A 23,079-nucleotide genomic window follows, 5' to 3' on the forward strand; every position below is an offset into this window, starting at 1 on the left:
AAGAAATTTTGCATTGTAAATAATTTTGGATCCTGTGGAAAGTAAGAACAACAGGTATCAAAATTGCCTAATATGGTTGTGAGCAATATTAAAAACAGTCCTTTCATTTCCTAGTGCTGAAGCTGGCCCTGAAAGGAGGAGGCATGCAGTGATGGATGCCATAAACTTTGAGCAAAAGAAAGACACCTGCAGTATAGCATTAGATGGTCTAAAATCTCCCAGTATGCATTTTTCAACTACAAAACTAATGACTGGTTCACTTTCAACTAGACTTTGAATCCAACATCAGCATAACTACCTCAAGCAGCATTGATAACAGTGTTACACTGGGATAGAAGCCAAAATTTTTATTTATAAAATCATAGTTGGCAAATAAAAGACAGAAAGCAACAGGTGAATGAACTTCTATGAATTCCTGCATATTGACTGTTTATAGATGGTAACTTACTTATGAAAGTTAAGCAATGCAGGCTTGTGAGATACTTGATAATTCATACGTATATTAAAACAAGAGACAGGAGGAAATGTGGTGAACCTGAGCACTGTCTCTAGACTTGGATTTATGTCTTGTCAGCTGGATTTAATGGGGAGGGAGCTAATGGGAATACAACCTTTCCAAACAGCAGCTGTAATGAGTGTGCTGGAAGTGTCCATTGTCCCCTTTCCTTTCTTTCTTTCTGCCGTAGTGGTCCCACATGCCTATGCCTGATACAAATATTCAGAACCAAGCAGCATCACCGTCACCCTATATGTTTTTAACCCAATGCACGCCATATTCTGCTTTCAACTTCTGCCAGGCAGCAGATGAGCCTTAGTGCACTTTAACACATTTAATCTTTCTCAATAAACGTCCTCATCCTTACAGTTCATTCCTAGAGCAAATATCTAAATGCAAAAGAAAACAGCCTGCTTGGTACATGACCAACTCTCAACACTCCACACCCCGGCAGTAAAGCTGGTCTTAACCTGAGGCTCCGTTGCTGCTGCTCCTGAAAATAGTTATCGATGCAAGAGTATGTTTACAAATGAGAGTGTTAGTATTGCTGGTGCTGCTGAGTTGAAATAGTATCAGTTTTAATTAGGAACAGAAGTCCTCCATTGAATTTGGGGTGGGGTTTTTTTTGTGTGTATCTGTCTGTCTAATTGTACATAAATATATAAGGTGCTTTTTGGGGCATGGTGTCACCATGGTGTTTTCATATTTTCTTCCACTCTTGAAGGCTAAGCTCCTCCTACACACAAGTTTCAACATTCTATAGCTTGCACTTCCCTATATTTGGCTTTCTCCAATCTATCAATCTTGTTTCAGTTTCAACAGCATGTTTTGAGAAAAATGCCTTTTATTCTTACAACTGAGGCCCCTTCTGCTGTTTTAATTCCAGCCTGTTTGAAAGGAGGTGTATCACAGGGTAGCATCCAAAGCAAGCTAATTAAATATCTCTATATTTCTAAAGAGACTTCAACCATGAACTGTGGTGAGTTTGTGTTGTATGAATGTAAGAAAGCAATCATAACAATAACCATTACTGAAAAGGTGTTAAAAAGTCGTTTTCCTTTCATAAGTTGTAGGTGAAGTCCTCAGACTGACCTATTTATGTTTCCAGAGTTACATTTGTTTGTCCAAAGTACAAATTTTGTACTTTTGAACAGTGTTTGCTGAAGAGCTACTCCAGAGTGAGCTCATCTCTGGCACTGGGAGTTGACACACCTTCCAGGAATGACAGTCCTCTAGGAAGTTATTTTTTACAGCCAAAATTAAATATGATAAAATTATAAAATTCCCAGCATTATTATTTTTACCGCAATTGCTTAGTAATCCACACAAGTTGTAATCCTATTAAGAGCTGATGATGTGAGGGGTGATCCAGAGTGAGATCATGCTGCTGTACTGATTCTTTACCATAATAAAGGCAGCTTGATTGCAGCAGCATTCCTGTAGTTAGGTAAGCTATTGAAGGCAATGTACATTCTATCAACATTAGTCAAATAGCTTTAGGGAAAAAAGGAAAAAATGGGGAGCAAGTGTCAAAGTAAATCTCATCCTGGTACCCCCAATGTTTAGGACTCTCACATAATAATTTCTTTACTTGTGAATCCCTGCTTATGATACCTCTTAAAAATAAATAAAAACCAAAGGGAGAAAATACTTTAAAACAAGGGCCCACAGTTGTAAAAAATATTAATACATCTTTTTTTCACCTTGTCTTAATTTCTTAATTATTCTAATAGTTGTGACTCTTCAGCAATCATGTATTTGGCACTATGGGAGAGGTCTCATTTAACAAAGGGTGACGAATAACTTGTAACAAAAATCCAAGATGCTTTGGATATAGTGGATAGTAACTGGCTGCAGAAGCACCAGCTTCCCATGAAGCTTCACCTTGCAAAGATGGTGAGCGATAGTTGATAACACCTTACACAAGGGTAAGCATGAATTCAGAGTAGGAGTTGTAAGCTACTAGAAGTTCAGCTGTACAGTCTTTATAAATAAGCATTTTTTGCTGCAAAGGGTAATGAAACTTAAACAGTATTGGGCAGAGAGACTTTTTTTTTCTTATTTTTCTTTGGGCCAATCTTGTGCTTGTTTGTATTTGGTAAAGTTCTGTGCAGTCCCTTTTCCATCCCTTCTCCCTTTGCACCATGAACAGTTGCTCTTGACTGCCCTGTATTTAATATTCTTCCCTTCTGCTTTCTTACCCTCCATTTTTTCCCGGTCGTTTCTCTATTTTTTTTTTTTTTTGAGTTCATCATGTTTCTTGTCCTCCTCCTTGTTGGCTTCTTTCTTGATAATCAGAAAAACATGCTCCTTTTCATAGGAGCACCTAGGGTCTTTTCTCTTTTTTTTTTTTTTTGAGTTCATCATGTTTCTTGTCCTCCTCCTTGTTGGCTTCTTTCTTGATAATCAGAAAAACATGCTCCTTTTCATAGGAGCACCTATCAGTGGTTTAGTGCTAGGTCGTGTAGTTTAGTGTCAGGATTTCATGGAAAATGTCAGTGATACCATGAAAAGAGCTTGCCAGCCCTGACTTAAACGTGTCTTAGTGTAATTTATAGTACCTGTTGTTACAAAAGTGGAGAGAGCGAAGGCAGATGCCTTGCAAATAGCTTCATCTCGTTATTCTATATTTTAATGCATTGATCATGGAAGAAGCAGATGCAGGATTACTTAGTCCTGTTGTTTGTTACATTGCTCTCCTCTGTTGCTGCACTGCCTTTCTCTTTACTGGGTTCTCTTCACAGTGGGAAATGTTTATACAATCCATAAATAGACTGCTAGGCGATAAAAGATAACAGGCAGATGGCATTATCCTGCAATAAGAAGGGGTAACAGCAGCTGGAATAAGCTCCAAACCTAGAAAATATTTTGTGAGACACAACTGGGAACTGTTTAGAAAAAGCACAGAAAGAAGCAGAAAAGATCAAGACTTTTTAGCCAGAGGAACACAGAATTTTTCAACCAGAAAGACAGCAAAATTCACTTTTGCTACAGCATTCTACTCTGAGTGGTGGTAAGAGGGTGGCTGAACTGGTCAGCAGTACTGAAAGAAAACTGAAAGTACGAAGTAGCAAAGCAGTGTTTATGCAAGACTAGGAAGGTGCAATTTACTTTTATAGGAGGCTGTCAGAGGGCAATAGTGAGAGAAGTCAGTAAGGTTTTATGGGGCTATGGGTCTACCCTCCTCTGCTCCACCCTCTTCTTGGACTGGCTTCTGCATATCTCTGAGACCTTCCCACAGTCCCTACTCCTCTGCAAGAAGGAGCCTTCCTCACCCCATCAGCCCCTGTTTGCTTTCCTTTGCCTTCCAGGCTGGGGAATGTGGGGAGGAAAAGTAAAGGGCTAAGGACCAGGCTCTGGTGGGGTGAAGTTCAGGCAGGATGCAGCACGGTTGGAGTTTCTCCTGATTCTGGGGACGACTTGGGGAGGGCAGGACACCATCTACTAGTGCTTTTCGTGCTATGATGGAGCTGCCTTTATGTCCCACTCCCCCAGAGTAATAGCTATATCTCGCTTTCAGCAATAACAATCCCATTAGAAAGCTGCATGGGCAGCAATGAGCCTTTCAAACGGGAACGTCCTGTTCCCTGTCCTGGGGCCAGGCAGCCTGAGTGAGCCTTCGGTGCCCTGCAGGCAGCTGTCCCTCACCTCTGCCGGGGACAGCTCCAGGAAGGGGATCTTTCTCTTTGAACTTTTGGAAGTGTTTTTTGTTTGTTTGTTCTGGGGTTAGTTTGTTTGTTTTGTATGCTATAGATAGTGGGGAAAAGCACAGGGGAAAAAACCTCTCTCCCCCCCATCCTTGCATTCTCCACTACACTGAATGCCAGGATATCTATTGGATCACTGGGCTGGATGGGCCTTCACTGCTGACAGTTATAGGAAATTATGCACAGCCATGGCATTCCCCTGGGAACTTCCCTCTGCAAGTTTTGCTCAGCCCTCAGAGCACTGAGGGTAATGCGCATAAAAGAATCTTCTGTTTTTTTCCTAGTTTACGTTATGCATTTCACAGCATCTTGGATGTAAATCACCGAAGAACACAAGAATTCCTTCGTAAGTAAACAGCGGCATGAAAAATTACACATGCTTTTTCTAAGACTTTTTAAAAAAAAGAACAAAGTATATTTGAAAAACATTGTCAGATTTTTTTTCTTTCCAAATGATCATTTCAAGTGTCCTTTTAGATTAATTTCAAATGGGAATTAAGTCAGAGAGCTCCTCCATGCAGATTAAAAAAACCCAACCCAAAGCAACAAACCCTGCAGAGTATTGTAACAGAAGTATTTATATACTATGAAAGATTGATTTGTCACGGATCATACTAATGTCTGCCAGCAGTACGTAAAGCACTTCAGCAGTCTGGTTCTACAATCTGCCACTTGCTTTGCTCACTTCATGTAGCTCTGATTTGTCCTCCTAATGAACAGCTTGGAAAGGATGCTCTTGACTTCAGAAGATGACTGTATTCTCACACTTATCCCAAAACAGCCATGCAGCACTATTTTATAAGAAGGAAAACTATATGCCAGAAGTAATGAATGCCAAAGCCATTTGCTTCTGATCAAGTAAAAAAGTTAATAAATAAAATCTTTTCATCCATCATTCATCCATAAACTGGAAAAACATGTCATAAACCATGTAACACTATGGGAGATCTTAGACTGATGCTGCTGTAAATGCCAAGATACATTACAACACGGTATTGTCTTATCTCCTCAGTAAAAATGCTGCCTTACAGTGAGCAGAAGAGCTTAATTTTGAAAGAGGACCAAACCCAGGCAATTCTTCAGGACAACACAGGGCCTGTTATCAATGGAACGTCTCACTTCAGTCCACTGTGTTGATTTGTGCCTTCTGTGCACCACAGGCCAACAGAGGAACAAATGCAGTTTTCTTTACAGGGCAGTTTGCAGATTTATCATATTATCTGCATAGTTGTTAGAGATTTTTCCCATTATCACTAGTTTCTTTTGGGTGACTAGTTATATGTTCATTGCATTTTATGAAACCAGTTTTGTTTGACTTTTAAGGGAAAACATACTGTATTGTGATTTTTGTTACTCGTAGTTAACTCGGGCAACCACTTGCCCATATGATAAGGACAGCTAAATTAGAGGCTAGCTCCTAGTTTGTTTTTCTGAGAACTTTCAGCCTGCTGAGATACAAAGAATTATAAAACTTTTAGGAAGGCATTGGTAAATAAAGTCTTCCCGTGTTAAAGAGTATAGCTCAAGTAGGAAAGTTAATATTTTCCTGCTAAGGTTTTACAATATTGGAAAACTGTTTAAGAAGGAGAAAATCTGAATTAACATGAGACAAGGTAAGTTTTACTTGTCTGTTAGGCAACAAAAAGCTGCAATAGCTGTGTCTGTAGAGCGTGAGGTAAGAGGTGCTTCCCATGCAGGGTGGAGTTCTAAGTTTCTACAACGTGCTCTTCACTGTGATACCAGGGCGGTAGAATAGTCCCGTTTTCTCAAAATTTACTACATCATTTCCACAAACCTATATAATTCACACATCAACCACGTTTCAGAGCATGTGATTCTTACTTAGGTCCCTGGAGCCAGGAATAGCACATCTACAAATAAAACATCTTTGCTTGCCACACTAAGAATAGCATTGAGAGATTCTTGACAGAATTCCATCCATCTACCAAACACATCCCATGGAGCCAAGAAGTAAGTATTTGACAGACTGTAAGATTTTTAAGTCCACAGATGTTTGATTACATTGAGATTTAATTACATTGCAATCAACTACTACCACCAGAACAAAAAAAAAGTCTCATTTCAGAACAGGGTCTTGTCACAGGGAATAGATATGAAGTATTTTATTGCAACTTCTTATGCTCCTGTGTCACATAGAAGTAATTTAATTGTGAAATGTCAGTTTTATTAAGTTTTCAGTAGTGTTTCTTACAAGTAAATTTTGTGCCCTGCCTCTTTTGTTTTCTAACAGCTTTACAAAACAAACTTACCTAGCAACAAATGACATTCAGTATTCTCTTAACAGTCTATTTAACTTACGCAAATAAGAGCTGTTACTCTTTTTTTCTATTATATCGTCAATCACTGAGGAACAGGAATTAAGCAATAGGAAAATTGTCACCTTTTAGAAATAATAAAAGTCTTAGTTGTAGTTAAAATTTTCTTCCAATTCAGTTTATTTTCCTGTATGTTCTACTACAGTTGCTGCTTTCTTCTAAGGTGCCATAAGTAAGTTACCCCTCCTTTTTCTTGAGGAGCCATAAATAAGTTACTGTAAAATTACCTGAAGTATTTCAAATGTTCCACTCACAGCAGTGTTGTGGAGCAGGCCAGCATTCTCCTTACTTTACAGATAAAGGCACCTCAGCTGTCTTGGCTTTGGATCATTGCATTCTTCGTCAGTGTAACTGTTCTATCATTTTCAGACTTAGAAACATTGAAAACAAAGAAATGAGTTTTCCTATGTCACTCTTTGGCACATTTGACTGAGACCCAGAAATACAGCCCTGACCCACTCACTTACAGATATTATGGGCATCAGACCACATGATTCCTTCATGCTGTCCCATCCTGAGGACATTGTCTCCATTCTTTGATTTAAAGCTGAACTCTGACTACAGCTGGGAATCTCAGCAACATTGATCATTCACTTGCCGGTGACTGGTCAAGTGTGGGAAATTCCTCAGCAGTGGAAAACCTAGGTTCTTCCTCCCAGAGAGACAGCATGTTAATTAGCCAGCACTCTCCAGACAAGACCAATAGGCCATGGCTCAGGTAAACATAAACACAAATACAGATACGCACACCTAACAGCCTATAAACTGCTCATATATAGCATTATGAACTGAAAAAGTGTGTAAGCGTAGGACTTTCACTGTGAAGGCCACCACAGCACCTTTGCAATAACCATTACTTCATAAAGACATCTGGTCTAGTCTTGTAGTTAGCATTGTAAAAATATATGCAAATCTTGAAATAAAAAGCAAAGTTAAGCACAAATCCTGGGGCTCGTTATCAAGATTTTTGCTGGAGCTCATTTTTCCCAGCATTGTAAAAATCAATAATTTAATTAATTAAAAATATTTTTCCATTCACAGTAGTAATAAGCAAACATTTCCATTTGTGATCCATATGGATGTATCTAACTTCTGTATCACAAAACCCCCTATTATAGACATTATTATACAGTTTACTGTATACCGTATTTGTGGCCCAACACAGGCTGGTTGGTCACAGGATGCAGGAACAACCACAAAACCATGGCTGAAATGCAAACAGTAAATTTAATCTCACTACCTCGCGAACTTGGGGGGCTGTCCGAAGCAGCACCTGGGCAGAGGCACACAAGTAGGAACACAGGCACCGTGGAGCTCAGTCCCTGCTCGAGAGTTTTTCCTTCTTATCGAGAGAGTCCTTGTGAGCAACAGAGAGAGAGAGAGTTCAAACCTGATGGTCTCGGCTCTATATCAGGGATTCAAGCAGGCATAGTTTTCCACAGTGCATTGATCTTCGACAGCAGGGCAGGAATCTCAGGCATGTTCGATAAGGTGCCTCCGAGTCCATCACAGGCCTGTGTTATTTAAGTGCAGATGTCCTACTTGTCGGGCACATAATACTAAAACGATTAGTGTGATATATGTGTTTTCCAAGACCCCAGGTGTGAGTCACTTGAGTGTGTTTACAATCCTTCTCGCTGATCTTCTGTTACTTTCCCATGCTGTATTAATGTATAATGTATAACTGTATCATATGACATGTATTATACAGTATATTGTACATGTATAATACAATAAAATTAGATAATACATATTGTTATACATTCATTATTTAATACAGCTCTGTAGCAATGCAGGTCATGATCTTACCACCTAACGGTTGGGCTGTATGGAATTCCAGCATCACAAAACTATAGGTTGTGCCTTGACAGTTTTTCAGTCAAAGAACTTTGAATAGTCATATTGTACTTCAAGAGCTTTGACAGTTTTTCATTTCTACTATGTAAGTTCTGAGCTCAGATGATTTCAGTGTCCAGGTTTTATAAATCAGAGCAGAGGTGAGCACTACCAGCCACGTTCTCATTGGGGAGAGGAAGAAAGCCAAGGTCCCATAGGTTCGCTGCAGGAAATAGCAGGAATAGACCTGCCAGGACAGGAGGAGTGCCATTGCCAGGTGAACAAGCACAGCCATGAGGCGTCGGACATGATGGATGTGGGAACGGAAGCTGTGACCCTGGCATCGCAGCAACAGGCACCAGCACAGATAGGCCATTAATGGCAGGTTGAAGAACAACATCTGAAAAGAAGAGCAGAGAAAAATAAAGACAATGAGCAAGCCAAATCTCCTGGGTAACATACATGAGGGCAGAGAAAGATAAGAGCGCATAAAACTGTCCCATTCTAAGGTCTGAATACAATTCCCAGAGCTGGAAACTCAGGATGCACTTCCAAGACGCTGCAGCTGACAGAGCTGTGGCTGGCTGTGTCTCAGTGTCCTTCCCACTCCTTTGCAGTGGTCGGCAGTGACGTGCATCTGTCCTTTCTTGGAGCTGGTTCAGGGAGCTAGACTTGGCAAAATACTAGCACAGTCAAAAAGGAAGGTCCTTATGTTAGTTTAGCTCTCTGACCCAGCCCACAGTGGTGTCAGACAAGTGTTAGCACTGGCACAGGGGAGGGACCATGAAGGAGGCAATACTAGCTTGGTCTGGGTTAAATGTCAAGGAACTACACCCCCTCTTTCAGACTAATGGCAGCTGGGAAAATTAGAGGGCAGCCAGGTCAGACTGCTGGGAAAACCGGACTCGTGTACTTGGACAGTGACACCTGCTGTTCTGAAGGGTTATTCAATGTGCAAGGGCTGCTCTGGCCATTCAGTTCCTTTTGCTTAATCACTGCAACCTGTGCGTCAGCTGAGGACAAAAAATAATTTAGAGTGGTAAACCTGTAGGGATGGCCTCTAATCCAGACATCCAGGGAGTCCAAAGCAACATCAAATAGCAGAAAAGAGAAGTTTGAGACCATAATGCACAGCCTCCTTCCTTTCTGCCCTTTAAATTTGGACAAAGGTAAGAAAGAGCTGTTGTAGTCAGGCATGGCCACTAATCTTCTCTATCCTTCTAAGACTCTTTCTTTACAGAAGACTTTCTTTATAAAACTATTAAAAAAAATCAGAAAAAAATCCCAGAGGAAAGCAGTTTTTCAGCCTTAATTTTTGTAAATATGTACCTGTAAAATCCCAACCACGTATGTCAGACTGCCCTGTAAGAAGGAACCACCAACGAACACCCCGAAGGAAAAACAGGCCCCCACGTGGCCATCTATCAGTTCACCTACAAACCATGGTCCTGAAAGAGAAGAAAGCAAACATAGAGCACCACCAGAAAATACACTATAGACATAGCCCTTTTTCACATGGCCCTTTGTACTGTGGAGCACAAAGTGGTTAACTGGGGAAAATGAGTTCTCTATTGCTTGTCTATAACAATAAGCCTAATGTTTTAATCTTCAACAAACAGCAAGCTCATGAACATTCCCGATGTGAAAATGTCATGGTATACCAATGAGTTGTGGCATGCAATGAACATACTTTGAAGTTGGTTTCATCTCTGTGACAATCTTCAACATCACATATAACATTTTCCTTATGAGACAAGTGAAAAGATAGATCCTTTCAAATGCTAGCCTTTTCCCAGAATTACAGCAAGACACATGAAAGACGTGGTCATAAACAATTCCAGCTTGGCTCAGCTTAGAAGTCAAAATGGGCATGCTGCACTGTGCTATCATACTACACCAACTGCCAAGAAAGTAGCTATTTTAGTAACACATTATCAGAGGAGAAATAAGCTAAAATTGTTAACATCAGAGCCAAGATGTCTTAGCGACATGTCATCTGAAATGTACATTCCATATACTCATTTTACACTAAGGTACAACAAGATCTTTTTTGTAAAAAAAAAATTAAAAATACTCACTTTGCTTTCAGAGTAATTTAATAATATAAGTGTTTAATTGATTTTAGGTCTTCTAAGTTAGGCTCTTACAAAAAAACCTTTAGTCTCTTTGGATACTAACATTTAAAAGTTCCACATAGATTTTGTAACTTAAGTAGATTTTTCCTATTCTCCAAGATATTAGAAGTCTCTTTTCATCGGGATCCAATGTGCAATTTAAAAATACAAATTTATGTCCTCCAGTACTCTAGGTTACTTACCCAGAATGGTGTATAAATTCAGAACCAGAATTGAGTAATAGAAGGTGTTTGTTTTACTGAAGACATGAAGGGAATACGAGGTCAGAGTAAGTAATCCTGGCTTTCCTAAACAGAGACAACATTTAAGAAAAATACACTTGGTTCAGGTTGCAACACACACACATATATATAAAAAATACATTCATCTTTCTGAAGCAAATCTGCACATTATTTACTCAGTCTATTAAATAAGAAATATTTGATATATCCACAGAACAATTGCAAGGGAATGTGTTTCTACTGTTACTGTGATAACTGAAAGTAAGGAGCCAATAAATATAACAATCTATGTTAAAAACAGCAGAAGAAGCTGCCATTCTAAATGAGTACACTTACTGTATGTAAATAAAATTGAACGACCATTCTATACCCAGAAAATGAAGTTAGCTAGAATGAAAAACATGGAGAAAGTTCATATTAAATGAAAAGTAAGATATTCAAAACAGTAACTGTGCAAACCCAAAAAGGCAGGTCAGCATAGACTAGATTAACTGGATTTTCTTTGATTAAATCTACTTAGTGAGATCTGATAGCAACTCAGATAAAACAAAGGCCAGGTGTTAAAATGGCAGCATTCTGACAAGTGCGTGATGTTAGCAAAACCAAGCAATATTCATTTTCTAACTGAAGTAGACAATTCATAGATTGAGATTGAGAAAGCCTTCCTATAAAAGTTAGCTTTTAGAGTTTCACCTATTACGTAGCTGCCCTTCTCCCAGAGCATTAAGTCCCAGAGGGCAAGCTTGACCTTTGGAAATCAACAGCTCTAACAAATTTGTTCACTAATTTGTAAAACATTTGTCATGGTCTACAGGGACCTAGCTGATCACAGAGCGCTAGCTCTTTTCACTTTTAGCTGCTAAGTTCCATAAAGGCAACTGAAAATCCATTCTTTTTCTATGTAAGCAGTTGCTGTAGTTACTTCAGGATGCTACGTGATTATAAGTATAAAGGAAGGGACATACACTGACACAAATAGGAAGGGAGGTGGCTTCCAGAAAAATCTCATTAGTAAGGTGTGGTGCAAACAATTGTTTGAAGGATAAACACCATGAACTTAACAGTATTAATTTTCATTTGCTAGATTTCTCACAAACAAAATATCAAGTAATGACAGAAGTGGTCTTAATGTTATTTTGAGAAAGACCCAAGTCTGTTCATGTTCTTTGCAAAGATTAACAAAAATGATTTTTGTAGAAGGCAATCTGTTTCTCCACTCAGGTGACAAAGAATCCTGTGCCAGCTATAATGAAACAAGCACACATACAGAACTAATACAAAATAAAACGTTCCTTTCCCTTTGCATTGGATTCGTCAGTGAGAAAATTAAAATTCAGCCTTTAGACTTGAATTAATTGAATTTTTGTTTAAACAAAGATACTCGATCAAGTTTTTAGTTTTTGATTTACTTTATTTGATATATTGGAGGTTTTCTTGACCCCCTTAAAAGCAAAACAGCAGCTTCTGAGAACCCAATCAAACCCCACAGTACTAGATGCAAAATGCATATGGTGATAAACAGTGCAATTTCTTATATATTGTCAGCATACAGATAAATAGTAAAAAAACCCTGATCCTCTAAAAAGCACAGTCAAACATTGGTTCATACCTTTGAGTGCTGGCTTTTGGAGGTATCTGAAAATCATGAGCAAGGCGATCTGCATCAACACAATCAGTGCAAATAGCACACGAGCCTGAAAAGACAGTTTTAACTCTTAAGCCAGCCCTGCAGTAGTAGCTGCCTTTCAGCATGCCTTATGGACATTCATAGAATTCAAAGATTTCTAACACATATTCAAAGCTTGACAGTGTCATTGAACTGAAGAGTAAAAAGAAACTTGAGTTTCTAAGTTATTGGACTTGCATCTGACTGACTTGAATTCAGTTGGATGGCTGAAAGTGATAGACGTGAATCTTTCAAAAATGGGGTTTCTAAAACATCCATTGAAAAAGTGTAAATACAATTCCTATGTAAAACATTTTCTGAGTGCTGTACTGAATAGAACTGCAGATCAAGACATTGTGGAGAATATCAGTTACTGATTAAGAAAACTAATATAACAATTTTGAGCCAGTTATGACACTATCTACAATCGTGGACTTTCCTATGTTGTTTTGTAAGTGCATGTAAATTATTATGACATGCCTTCTTTGCATGTACTGAGCTGCAACACTTCTGGATATGACCTGAAACTTACTGAAGCCAATGAGAGTTTTGCCTTCCTCTTTGCCAGACCTAGCTATAATGTTAGTATACATATTGCAACAGATCACAGTGAAATTTTCTTTGATTTAACGTTTCCTTTTTCTATTGCCTCCAGTAGCTTCTTTTCCATTTCTTGCTTGCACAAAATCTGTGTATACCTATGCCCAAAAATGGACAATTTTGACTAAACCCAGGAAATCAACTGTTTGCATGAACCACTGCTGCACATTCATGTTTGAAACGTGCAACCTGAGAAAGCAAACTTGAAATATTTGTGAAATTCCAATGGAGTCATATCTGGAAAAAGCAAAGTGCATTCAAATCTACCAGGAATTAGGAAAATGCCTCCTGCAGTCTCTGGGGAAACCAACACAAAATTACAGCTGTTTTGCTGAAAGTACTTACTAGAACATAATGGTCAGTGAGAAGAATAAGAGATGGCCAAAAGCCAAATCTAAGAGAGAGGTTTTCTTCCATAGCAAATATATGACCCCGCGTGCTACTTCTTCCCGAAGCATCCTAGATTGATACAAAATAAGAGAGCAGTTAGATACCAGTAGTGCACAAAATATCTAGTTAAAGTTGCTAATTATCATTGCAGCTTTTCTGGAAAGATCCAATTGACGCATGCATGCCTGGCATACTGCTTTATTAAATACTTTTACCTACAAAGTATTACGTACTGTCAATTTTGTAGTTTCAAGTAAACTGGTGATTGTAAGATCATAATCTGAAAGTGCTCCATATGAAGATGATCCTGACAGAGATTCAGCAACTTGTGGAAGACAGTCACTATTTATTGGCCACCACCACCACTTGTTTTCTGAAAGCTCAATTCTAGATAATAGTCCCTCTTAAAATATTTTGAAGTTTTCTTGTGCTTCTTTTCTGGCATATTTGCTAGAAATTGATATTGATAAACAATAACTATGCTACACTTATTGAACAGTTTGTTATTTCTGCATGTGTAACACTGACATGTTATCTTCCAGTACATAGTAAATGGTTTATTTAGAATAAAGGATTCAGTATGTTCAGTGAGATTAGAACTAAGACAACATTAGGACAATCCCAGAAACAATGTACAGCAATTGAGTATTCATATTTTCTCCAGGTGCCTAACTCAAGTTAACGCTTCATCCTCCTTGCTCTCCCAAAATTATTCAGTTACCAGATGTAATAGCGATTTATAACTGGAGGGGAAAGGAAATTAATTATTTAAAAAATCCCATTCTGTTATCTGATAACAAGCATGTATTTGCAGGAAAACTATTGCTATGTAGGCCTTTATAACCCTCTACACTCAGTTTTCTGCATATGTTTTCATCATCACTAAAAAATAACCAAAAATAAACCACTTTTATAAAACGCGGCTTTCCCAAGTCAAGCATCACAGAAATTGGTAACAAGGTAGGAGGCAGAACACTGACAGTTCAGAAAGGCCGTTAGACAAAAGAGCAGTATCGCTCTGATGCCTATGCCTAGCTGTGCCTTAGAGGCTCTGCTAGCCTCTGCCTTACGGCTAGCTGGGTTCTAGCAAGCCGGACAAAGCTGACTTTCCCATTACTACTGTGCAAATGTGCAGAATGTTACCACAGTCTGATGAAGTTCTTCGAAGACCAGTTGAAGGTACAAAACCAAAATATAGCACCAAGAACAGAAGCATTCATGGGAAAACATTTTTTGCACCCCGTAATGTAATATCAGTTAAGTCTGATGTTCTGGGAAACAGAAACCGTATTTGCTGTCAGCCTATAAGAAATTATGAAAAGAACTTCAAGCATATAATCAAAGACAGCATTCCAATCTTCCAGATCCAGTTCCTTTGCCTTCTGAACTAACATTATGCTACTTCCTATTTTCCTTGATCAAGCTCAATTATTTTTTTTCCAAGAGAACCTTAAAAGTTAATTCTTGCCTGTTACTCAAAATAACTGATTTTTGACCAATTACTTGCTCGTCCTATTGTATTTCTTATGAAAAATTAGAATCCCTTCCTTTGTCCAGATGCTCTATGAATGTTTTAGTGCTCAGCAGTCAGTATTTTTTTCATTTAATAAATCTTTGCATTTTGTAAACAGATAAATATGAAAGGAAGTCTGTTATCATGTATTTTGTCCAAGTTATGTGATGCAGAAGGGTGATGGAGCAGACATGACAACATAAAAATTCAATACAAAGAATGCCAACAGGTACCTCACCTGGACAGTCACGTCTATGTGATGGAACCCTTCACTGTAGTTTTGTGGGCTCCACTTCAGTACATAGAGAGGGCCAGACACCTGATGCGCATTTCCCAAGTGAACTCCGTCTATATAGACTTCGACAGAGATAATGACAGAAGGAGAGAAGGCCAGAATTCTAAGGAGTGAATAAAAAGCAAAATAAACAGATTCGTCACAGGACTTGTAGATTTGTCCTTACTTCCTGAAGAGAAGTCCCTAAAGATTATGCTACCTTGTACTTAAGAGCTTAAAAGAGTTACAAATTAAAACGGTGAAGTATTTGTAGGCTAATGGTAACATGGTAGCTCTTTCCTACAGTTAAAAAGAGAAGTTCTGTAGGGTATTGTGCAAAAGAATAGGGTAGAAAACTGGGCTGTGGATGGACAAAATAGTGGCAGAGGTCCTCAGGTCCTGGCCGAAATAATCTTAGAACCCTTGCTGTCAAAACATTTGCTAACATAAGTAGGATGCATCCTAATACCCACATACAGACACATAATCAAATACATGTAGATATCTTCATTAAAAATTGCCAGTTTCTCTATCTCTAAGGTCCTTTGTTGTTGGGTGTGGTTTTCTGGGTTTTTTGTTTGTTGTTTTGTTGGGTTTTTTTTTTTACTTTTTACTAGTCAGAATATAATCTCTCAGTCTTTGTAACTGAATTTATGAGAAATGAAGTGGAAACCAAGACTGGTATTACAAATCTGAGATACCAACAAATGTAGTATCCCTTGCAGTGCTTATATTCAGAGAAACAGTGATACTAATATAGACTCAATATATTGCACATACAATTTCTTTCATTTCTGGTAATACAAGAGGCATTCTGGAGCACATTTCAGTCAAATGAACGAGTCTCATATAGTTATGGTGAATGATTCTACCAGTTCATATATTTAATATAATGATAAGAATGTTCAGAGAAGGTTCTAAATAGAAAACTGGAAAGTAGCTAGACTTAGTAGGACACTGCTTTCTAACTGAAAAGTAGACAAAATTCTTTTGATTGTAATTCTGTGTATACAATATACCCCATACATTTAACACATATTGGTCTAACAGCAAATATAAGATGTTGGAAAGGGCATAGAAATTTGAAATACAAATGAAAAAAAGTAAGCAGAAAAGGCAGAAATAGAAAGATGGAGAAATTTAAAACAAGTATGAAAACTGGCAGAAGCTTAATGTGTTTTAATATACAAGGGACATAAAACTGAAAACACAAGAGGCTAAGAAGTCTAAAGTGAATAGAGAAAACAAGTAGAAAAATACATAGACAAAAATCCTGAAATCAGCAGAGGTGCTGTGAACGTGTGAGATTAATAACACAGACTACATGTTAATCTAACTCCACCAACTTTGGTTACATAAAAAAGTTCAGTTGACTATAGGGGAAATAACTACATAAATAAAGCAAACATGAATTACGACTACATAATCTACTTTTTTTGCAGATATGATAAAAAGTGAGCTCTCAGGATCAATCTTCCAGAGAAAAGTGAATTCTGAGAACAGTGGACACATGCATTTAAAAAAAAGGGGTTGTGTATATACAAATAAATATAGATGTACATTATAACCAAGAAAGACCCCAATTATTAAAATATAGTTAAAGATTGCGAAGTCAAGAGATTACAGGGTACCTGATATGAGTGGAATAAAGAATTCTGACAAGTGGTTCATGAGCAGAACTGCTGTAAAGGAAGGATTTGGGATTGGTGATGAGAACTACAGGCCATTCTTCAAAGTTAAGATCTGCGAAGCTAAGGAGGTCATGATCAAATGCAAGGATCCGGTACCTATAATGAAAGGAAAAAAATGTTGATACAAACTACTGCATGCACAGCTAACTCCCTTGCTTCCCAAGTTCCTAAACAGAACTTGTTTGATTTACGTTCCATTTACTGTCTTCTGTAGTTGATTGTCTATCAAGCTACTCTGGTGTATTAACTGGTTACCTCTGATGCGGTTCATTTGACTGAATCACTGAAACACCACTCAAAATTCCAAATGTCAAGATCTATTGAATTTTGCACGTGAATCAGATAGATTAACACTATGTTAAATAATTCAAGTATAATGTACATTACTACAGTGTCTGGGTAGGTACTCTACTCACGGACAAAGACCCCAGTGTGCTCTTTTCCTGTATGTATATAAGTATCTTTCTTAGGATCACTGCAGAATGAAAGCTAGTATACTACTATACATTCCATGTAGCATGGGACACTGCTAAGGTAACATTTCTCAGGTAGACTATTTTTGTCTCTAAAAGCCTAACAGCTGGTGCAGAGCATGGGCATTTTGAAGTAGTGATGCTACATTTTATTACCATTTATTTATCTACTTTGAATAATAAACACATACTAAACGGACATTTAGATGTCCTCTTTTTAATTTCTAAATATCAAGAATAAATCAAAAAATCACTTTACTTAATTTATTAGCACACTGTTAGTATAGGGGAAAAAAAATCCCAAACTTACAAACAGAGACATTTGTCAAAAGCATTAATAGTAATAACCAGTCAGGCAGATGTAATGTTTCTTTCCAATTCTCCAAACAGCAAAAAAGGGTGTCAGAGTATAACCAGGTAGGCTCCATATAATAATTGGCTCACATAGGGTTTACTTACCTCCTATTATCCATCCAGTCTCCCAGTTCGAGTTCCAGAGTGCCACCACGGTGTTGACTGTGCAAGGCTGGCATCAGCCCACCCATTGTGTGGAGATGTCCACATAAATAGGCTGTGGCAGAACTAAAAAAAGAACATAAGAATTGTGATTATTTGCGTGGGAAGGTAATACCACTGCAGAAAACCTGAGAAGTGACAGACAAGTATGTGAAGAGAGGCAAGAAATGTATTTGAGACTGAAAACATACAGGAAAAAAAAAGAAAGATCTTACCTCATTAATGTTCTTATTCCTGGGGCTGGAGAGATTATTGTTGAGGTGGGAAAATGGCCAAACCAGATAGTATGATTGCTCTTCAGACCTTCTGATGCCATCAAAGATAGCTCTTTCATTTGATTCTGAAAGGGGCAGGTGTTTGAAAGACAAACAAACAACTAAACAAACCTGTTTAATGTTCAGGCTATTTGGAAAGAATAGCAAAATGAAAGCAGAAAGAAACCAATGAATTTTTAAAGATTTTTGTTTGTTTGTTTAACAGAGAATACTTTCAGGTCAGGGATCTGTGCATGAACAAACTGTACTACTAGAAATATCCCTAAAATCCGATGTTGGAAAAAGAAAGTGAAAACAAGACAGTCAACACCTTCCTTGCAACTGAACACAGGAAAAGTGCAAAATAAAGAAAGATTTTTGGCAAACTATATTTCTGTCCTTTCTACTCCTTAGTTATATAGTCAGACAACACACTTTTTTCACTAAAGGTGTTTTTCACTAAAGGTGATTTTCCAAACATCTTTACCTTACAATTATCATCCCTACTATCTCTTGAATTGCTAGATAGCCTTTTATAAGCATGACAGACCACAGAAACTGTGTACCATATACTTCAGTCATTTAACTGGATGAACTATGATGCAGAATCTTGAAAATATTACTCAGCCATTGCTGTTAAAGTTAAGCAAAAGTAACAGTTTACATAGCGGGTAAATTTCTCTCATTTACTTGTTTGATTTCCAATATTAAATCAACCCCTTACTGTCCAGAGAGATTCCCAATACTTATAAGATCTCAAAGTCTAACAGAGGAGGCAGGAAAACTAAAACCAGAAAGGAACACAAATCTACTCTTTCACCATTTTGCAGATGGTGAGCACCCAGAGAACTACCAACATATCATTTTTCCTCCCATCTGAAAAGAAACGCTGAAGGGCATGAGTAAAGAAAACAGAAATAAAGGTATACTAAAAAAGAATGGATTCAGTATACCATTCTGGGTTGATGTAATGGGCTTATTAAGTGAAATTGCATTTCCTTTGCCTTTATGAATTTGAGCTTTAAGAATACTTTTACCTAAGCTATGTAATCAAATCACTGATACAGACCTAATTTATTTTTCAAATTCCTGGCAGAGGTTTAATTCTTAAAGGTTACAGGTATCTACCTCTACTCTCTTTTTAGTGCAAAAATCTGCGAATGATGCTCTCTGGACTCCTGCTGCTGGGTAATTAGCAAACAAATGCTTGACTTACTTCAGTCAAGGACAGAAGCTCTAGACTTAACTGCATTTCTTAGCTCCTTGAGAGTTTGTCTGCCAATCTACTGCACCTACTATGGATTACAGTAAACAATGAGAACAGTACTTGGCACTCCTACATCACCTTTCATCTAATATCACCAAGCGCTTTACAAACACTTAATTAAATGTAGACCCTCCTTTAGACAAGATTAGAGGGAGAACATTACACTTTTCATTGAGGCCATTATCACAGGCAAAATATGACATCTGTTTGCCAGAACACAGTAACTCTCTGCCAGCACTTCAGAAGAGTATCTCAAGAACAATAGCATATAAATAAACTACAGAGAAAAATCAAAGGGAAGCAAAATGTTATCTAGGATGATATGTGATTTAAAAATTGGGATTAATGTTATTCTTTTAAAACAATACCATGTAATTTTTGTAGTCTCAGAAAATCAGTTTCATAAACGACGCATATCTTTACAGCACTATTTTTCACATTATTTCATTGATAAGTGCAACCCTCTCACCTGTAATATTAATGGAAAAAAGCATCTAACAAAGCAAAAGGGAGTGAAATTAGAAAGTTTGGGGTTTGTTTTTGTTTTTTAAACTTTACAGCATATAAGGAAATTATGACTCAAGTCTAGCTAAATGCTGAGAAACTACCGACAGTGTCCTTGAAATGTCTGATTTGACATTTTTGTACTGGATTATTTCTTAAAAGAGAAAACACAGATAACATGTCACTTAATATACAGAGTGACACATTCATTTTTCTAAATAAATGACCCACATGCATAACAAGTTAAAAAGGTAAAGACTCTTTTAGATGAACACAAATCTTTCAGACAGTTCTTCTTTATAAAAACAAACAAAAGCCCCAAACAAACCACTATAGAAGTAAAACAGCCAGCAAAATGGAATGCCAAGACTTATAAAATACCGTGTTTAAAATCCCAAAGAAATTATAGGGTCTCTTAGGGCCTGGGCTGAGTGTGGCATCCACGCAGATGAACGAGTAGTTCCCAAAAGATGTGGTGTGGATGTGATGGAAAGAGCCATCTTTGCGCCAGGCAGAGTACTTCCTGCCAAAATAAAACAGATATATTGCTGTTAGGAGAGCTTGCAACAATGAAAAAAAAAAAATGACCTGCATAGTATAAATTCAAGATTTCTTGCATTAGATCCAGCTACATCTTGTTACTGTAGTAAAGTCTGTTTTTAAAAATCAATGGCATTGAAAAGTCTGCACTTCAAAGAAGATGCATTACATGGGTCGTATTAAGACAAGCAGCAGGTTAGCACACAAACATTTTAAAAAAAGTTAGCATAAATACACTTTCCCTGAGCAACATGGTATTTTTTTATGGATAATGGATAGGCCCACAGAATGAACAATGCAAAACAAATAGGCAAGATGACAGGACAGCAGTATCTTACACCTTAATTAAAGGAGATGTGCAAAGGGAAAAAAATAGTCTTGTGTTTATTGTCAGTATCTGAAAGAATTTTTCAAAAAGAATTTTTCTTTGCTTGCCTAGAAATATCAGGGAAATCAAGTCTTGTCTCCACTATTTTGTTGGAGATATCTTAAGTTACTCTGGTGTAGAATGATCAGCTGTTGGCTAATTGAATTTTGAACCAAAGAAATATTGAATCTTTGCAGTTATTTTCCAAAAGATCCAAAACAGAGACACAACACTACATCAAATCTTACAAATAGCAAAGAAGGCAGCATTTCCTCTTGCTTGTTACTCTTTTTTTTTGTTTCTTGACATAGAAAATCTTACCAGTTCTCCTGTCACCTGGGGAATGTCATCAGAATTCTTCAAAGAGTAAAAGGAGAGAGCAAAAAGGGTTGTTGCTCTTTTGCATGTCACCTGATGTAAATTGAGCTCCTAAATCTTAATCTTAAAATACTCTAAGAGAGAACTGTAAACAGGGAAAGACTTAAAAGACATCAACTAATTCAAACTTTTTTTTCCCTATGGGTTTAGGTCAATATTGGCTATGATCAATACATGTAATAATGAATATATACATTGCTTTATCTCCTTACACTGACAACAGTATTTTCAGGTTTTCTAACTTCTAAAATTGAAGTGCTTTTGATACTTGATGCTAGATGGGACATATCCTCCACTTACAAAGACAGATAATATTCCAACTAATGGTACCTACTAAATTGATCAATTAAGAATTAAATTCTGTAACTAAAATGATTGTGAGTGAATCTGAGATTAACTAAGATTTATTGGGTGTAAATGGGGGGAATTTTTTTGTTTTCTTTTGTATTTTTTTAAACTCCCTGCATGATGTGTGGAAACTAAGTTTTCATGAGTTCAGATGATGACTACTGTATGAACTACTTTCCGGATGGCTGTGTTCAAATCACTATTCCTCCACCAATCAGAATAAACAATAAAAATGCCAAAAAGGTTGACCTGAACAGAATAAAAGCCAATATATCAAAAACAAGTTTCAGATATAAATCAATACTTCCAATGCTATAATGACCCTTTCAAAATGTTGTTGGTGGGGTTTTTTTTAAGTTAATGTTACTTTTATGAACATCATGTACTTCAATAAGAAAACTGGAAGCTCAGTATCATAATCCTAAGACCTCTGCCTTTAGTTCCACTAGAGTATGAGTAATAGTTGAATCATCCTCTGCTCATGCGGTGGATGTAAAATAGGAACCCATGTTTTTGTGTAAAAATATTATTGTATTTCAGTACAACTGTTTCCTTCTTTAATTTTAATATATAATGAACACCAGAATGTGGTGTTGAATAACTGGTTTCTCTAGCCTCTATTTTTATATCTGCAAACTACAGAGCTCTAAGGTGTACAGCAAAGAATTAATTGTGCAGGAATCAACCAGAAAGCCAAGCAGACAGTGCCTTCCTGGAGTGTGGCACATTTACTAAAAAAAAATCCTTAATATTTATATTTTATTAGTGCATCAGATGAATAAAATTGTCCCTGTAAAGTTCTGCCTTTAGTGATGCTTAATAGCTTTTGAGGACTCTTAGTGCCTTTCTTCAGTCTTAGGTAGAAAGTATGATAATTCCCATTAAAGTTTCTTTATTTTGCAATGATGACAGACTATAATGAAGTAAAAACCATTATGAGAACACATTTATTTAGCAGGAGACTGATAATTAATAAGCAAAGACTTTTTCACCTGACTCAGAATTTCACTCAGAAATTCCTATGTTAGTTAAATTGCTTTGAAATTTCACCCTAATCCTTTTCAATCCCTTTTGCTACCAGTGCATCTTCAGTGTGGACTAGGGACAGGTAATCCATATATCTTTCCAAACAGAAAGCTTGTCCAGGCCAAACAACAATTCAGGGGTGATCTAGCAAATTCACCAGTGCTACATTTTCCTGTGTGTGTCACTAGCACTTCTGATAGCAGCCTTAAACTAGAGTAGAAGACTGATACTAGATTGTCATGTAGTTAAAACTGTGGGAAAAGATACAGGGATGTGCACTGCAGTAGCGCATCCAAAAGCCTTTTTAGCACCATACATTCATCCCTTCGTGGTAAATCCACATGTGAATTCCATGTTCTGCAAATGCATCTGCTGTATGATCCTATCCCACAGAATTTATGGGAAAACGTATCTGCTCCTGCTGGGCGACAGGGAACTGAAGCAAACTGAACTATCAGATGTTTAATCTGTGTTCTTATTGGAAAGTAGATGGCTTAAGAGTCTGAATTAAAGTAGAATTTAGATTTCTAAGTGCTCCTCC

The 23,079-nt window shown here is 37.4% G+C and overlaps 1 protein-coding gene across 1 annotated transcript; it reads right to left on the reverse strand.

Moving 5' to 3' along the window:
• Window positions 1-8,448: 8,448 nt before the first annotated feature.
• TMEM62 (transmembrane protein 62) lies at window positions 8,449-20,402 on the reverse strand (the record flags this gene model as incomplete). Its single annotated transcript, XM_009882573.1, has 10 exons — window positions 8,449-8,775; window positions 9,705-9,823; window positions 10,693-10,797; window positions 12,341-12,425; window positions 13,343-13,456; window positions 15,139-15,298; window positions 16,806-16,961; window positions 17,798-17,920; window positions 18,070-18,194; window positions 20,261-20,402. Coding segments are annotated over 10 exons (1,456 nt in total), but the record flags the coding sequence as incomplete, so codon positions are not given.
• Between the last annotated feature and the right edge of the window lie 2,677 nt (window positions 20,403-23,079).

Source organism: Charadrius vociferus, unplaced genomic scaffold (genome assembly GCF_000708025.1).
Source record: "Charadrius vociferus isolate BGI_N301 unplaced genomic scaffold, ASM70802v2 scaffold50, whole genome shotgun sequence".
NCBI lineage: Eukaryota > Metazoa > Chordata > Aves > Charadriiformes > Charadriidae > Charadrius > Charadrius vociferus.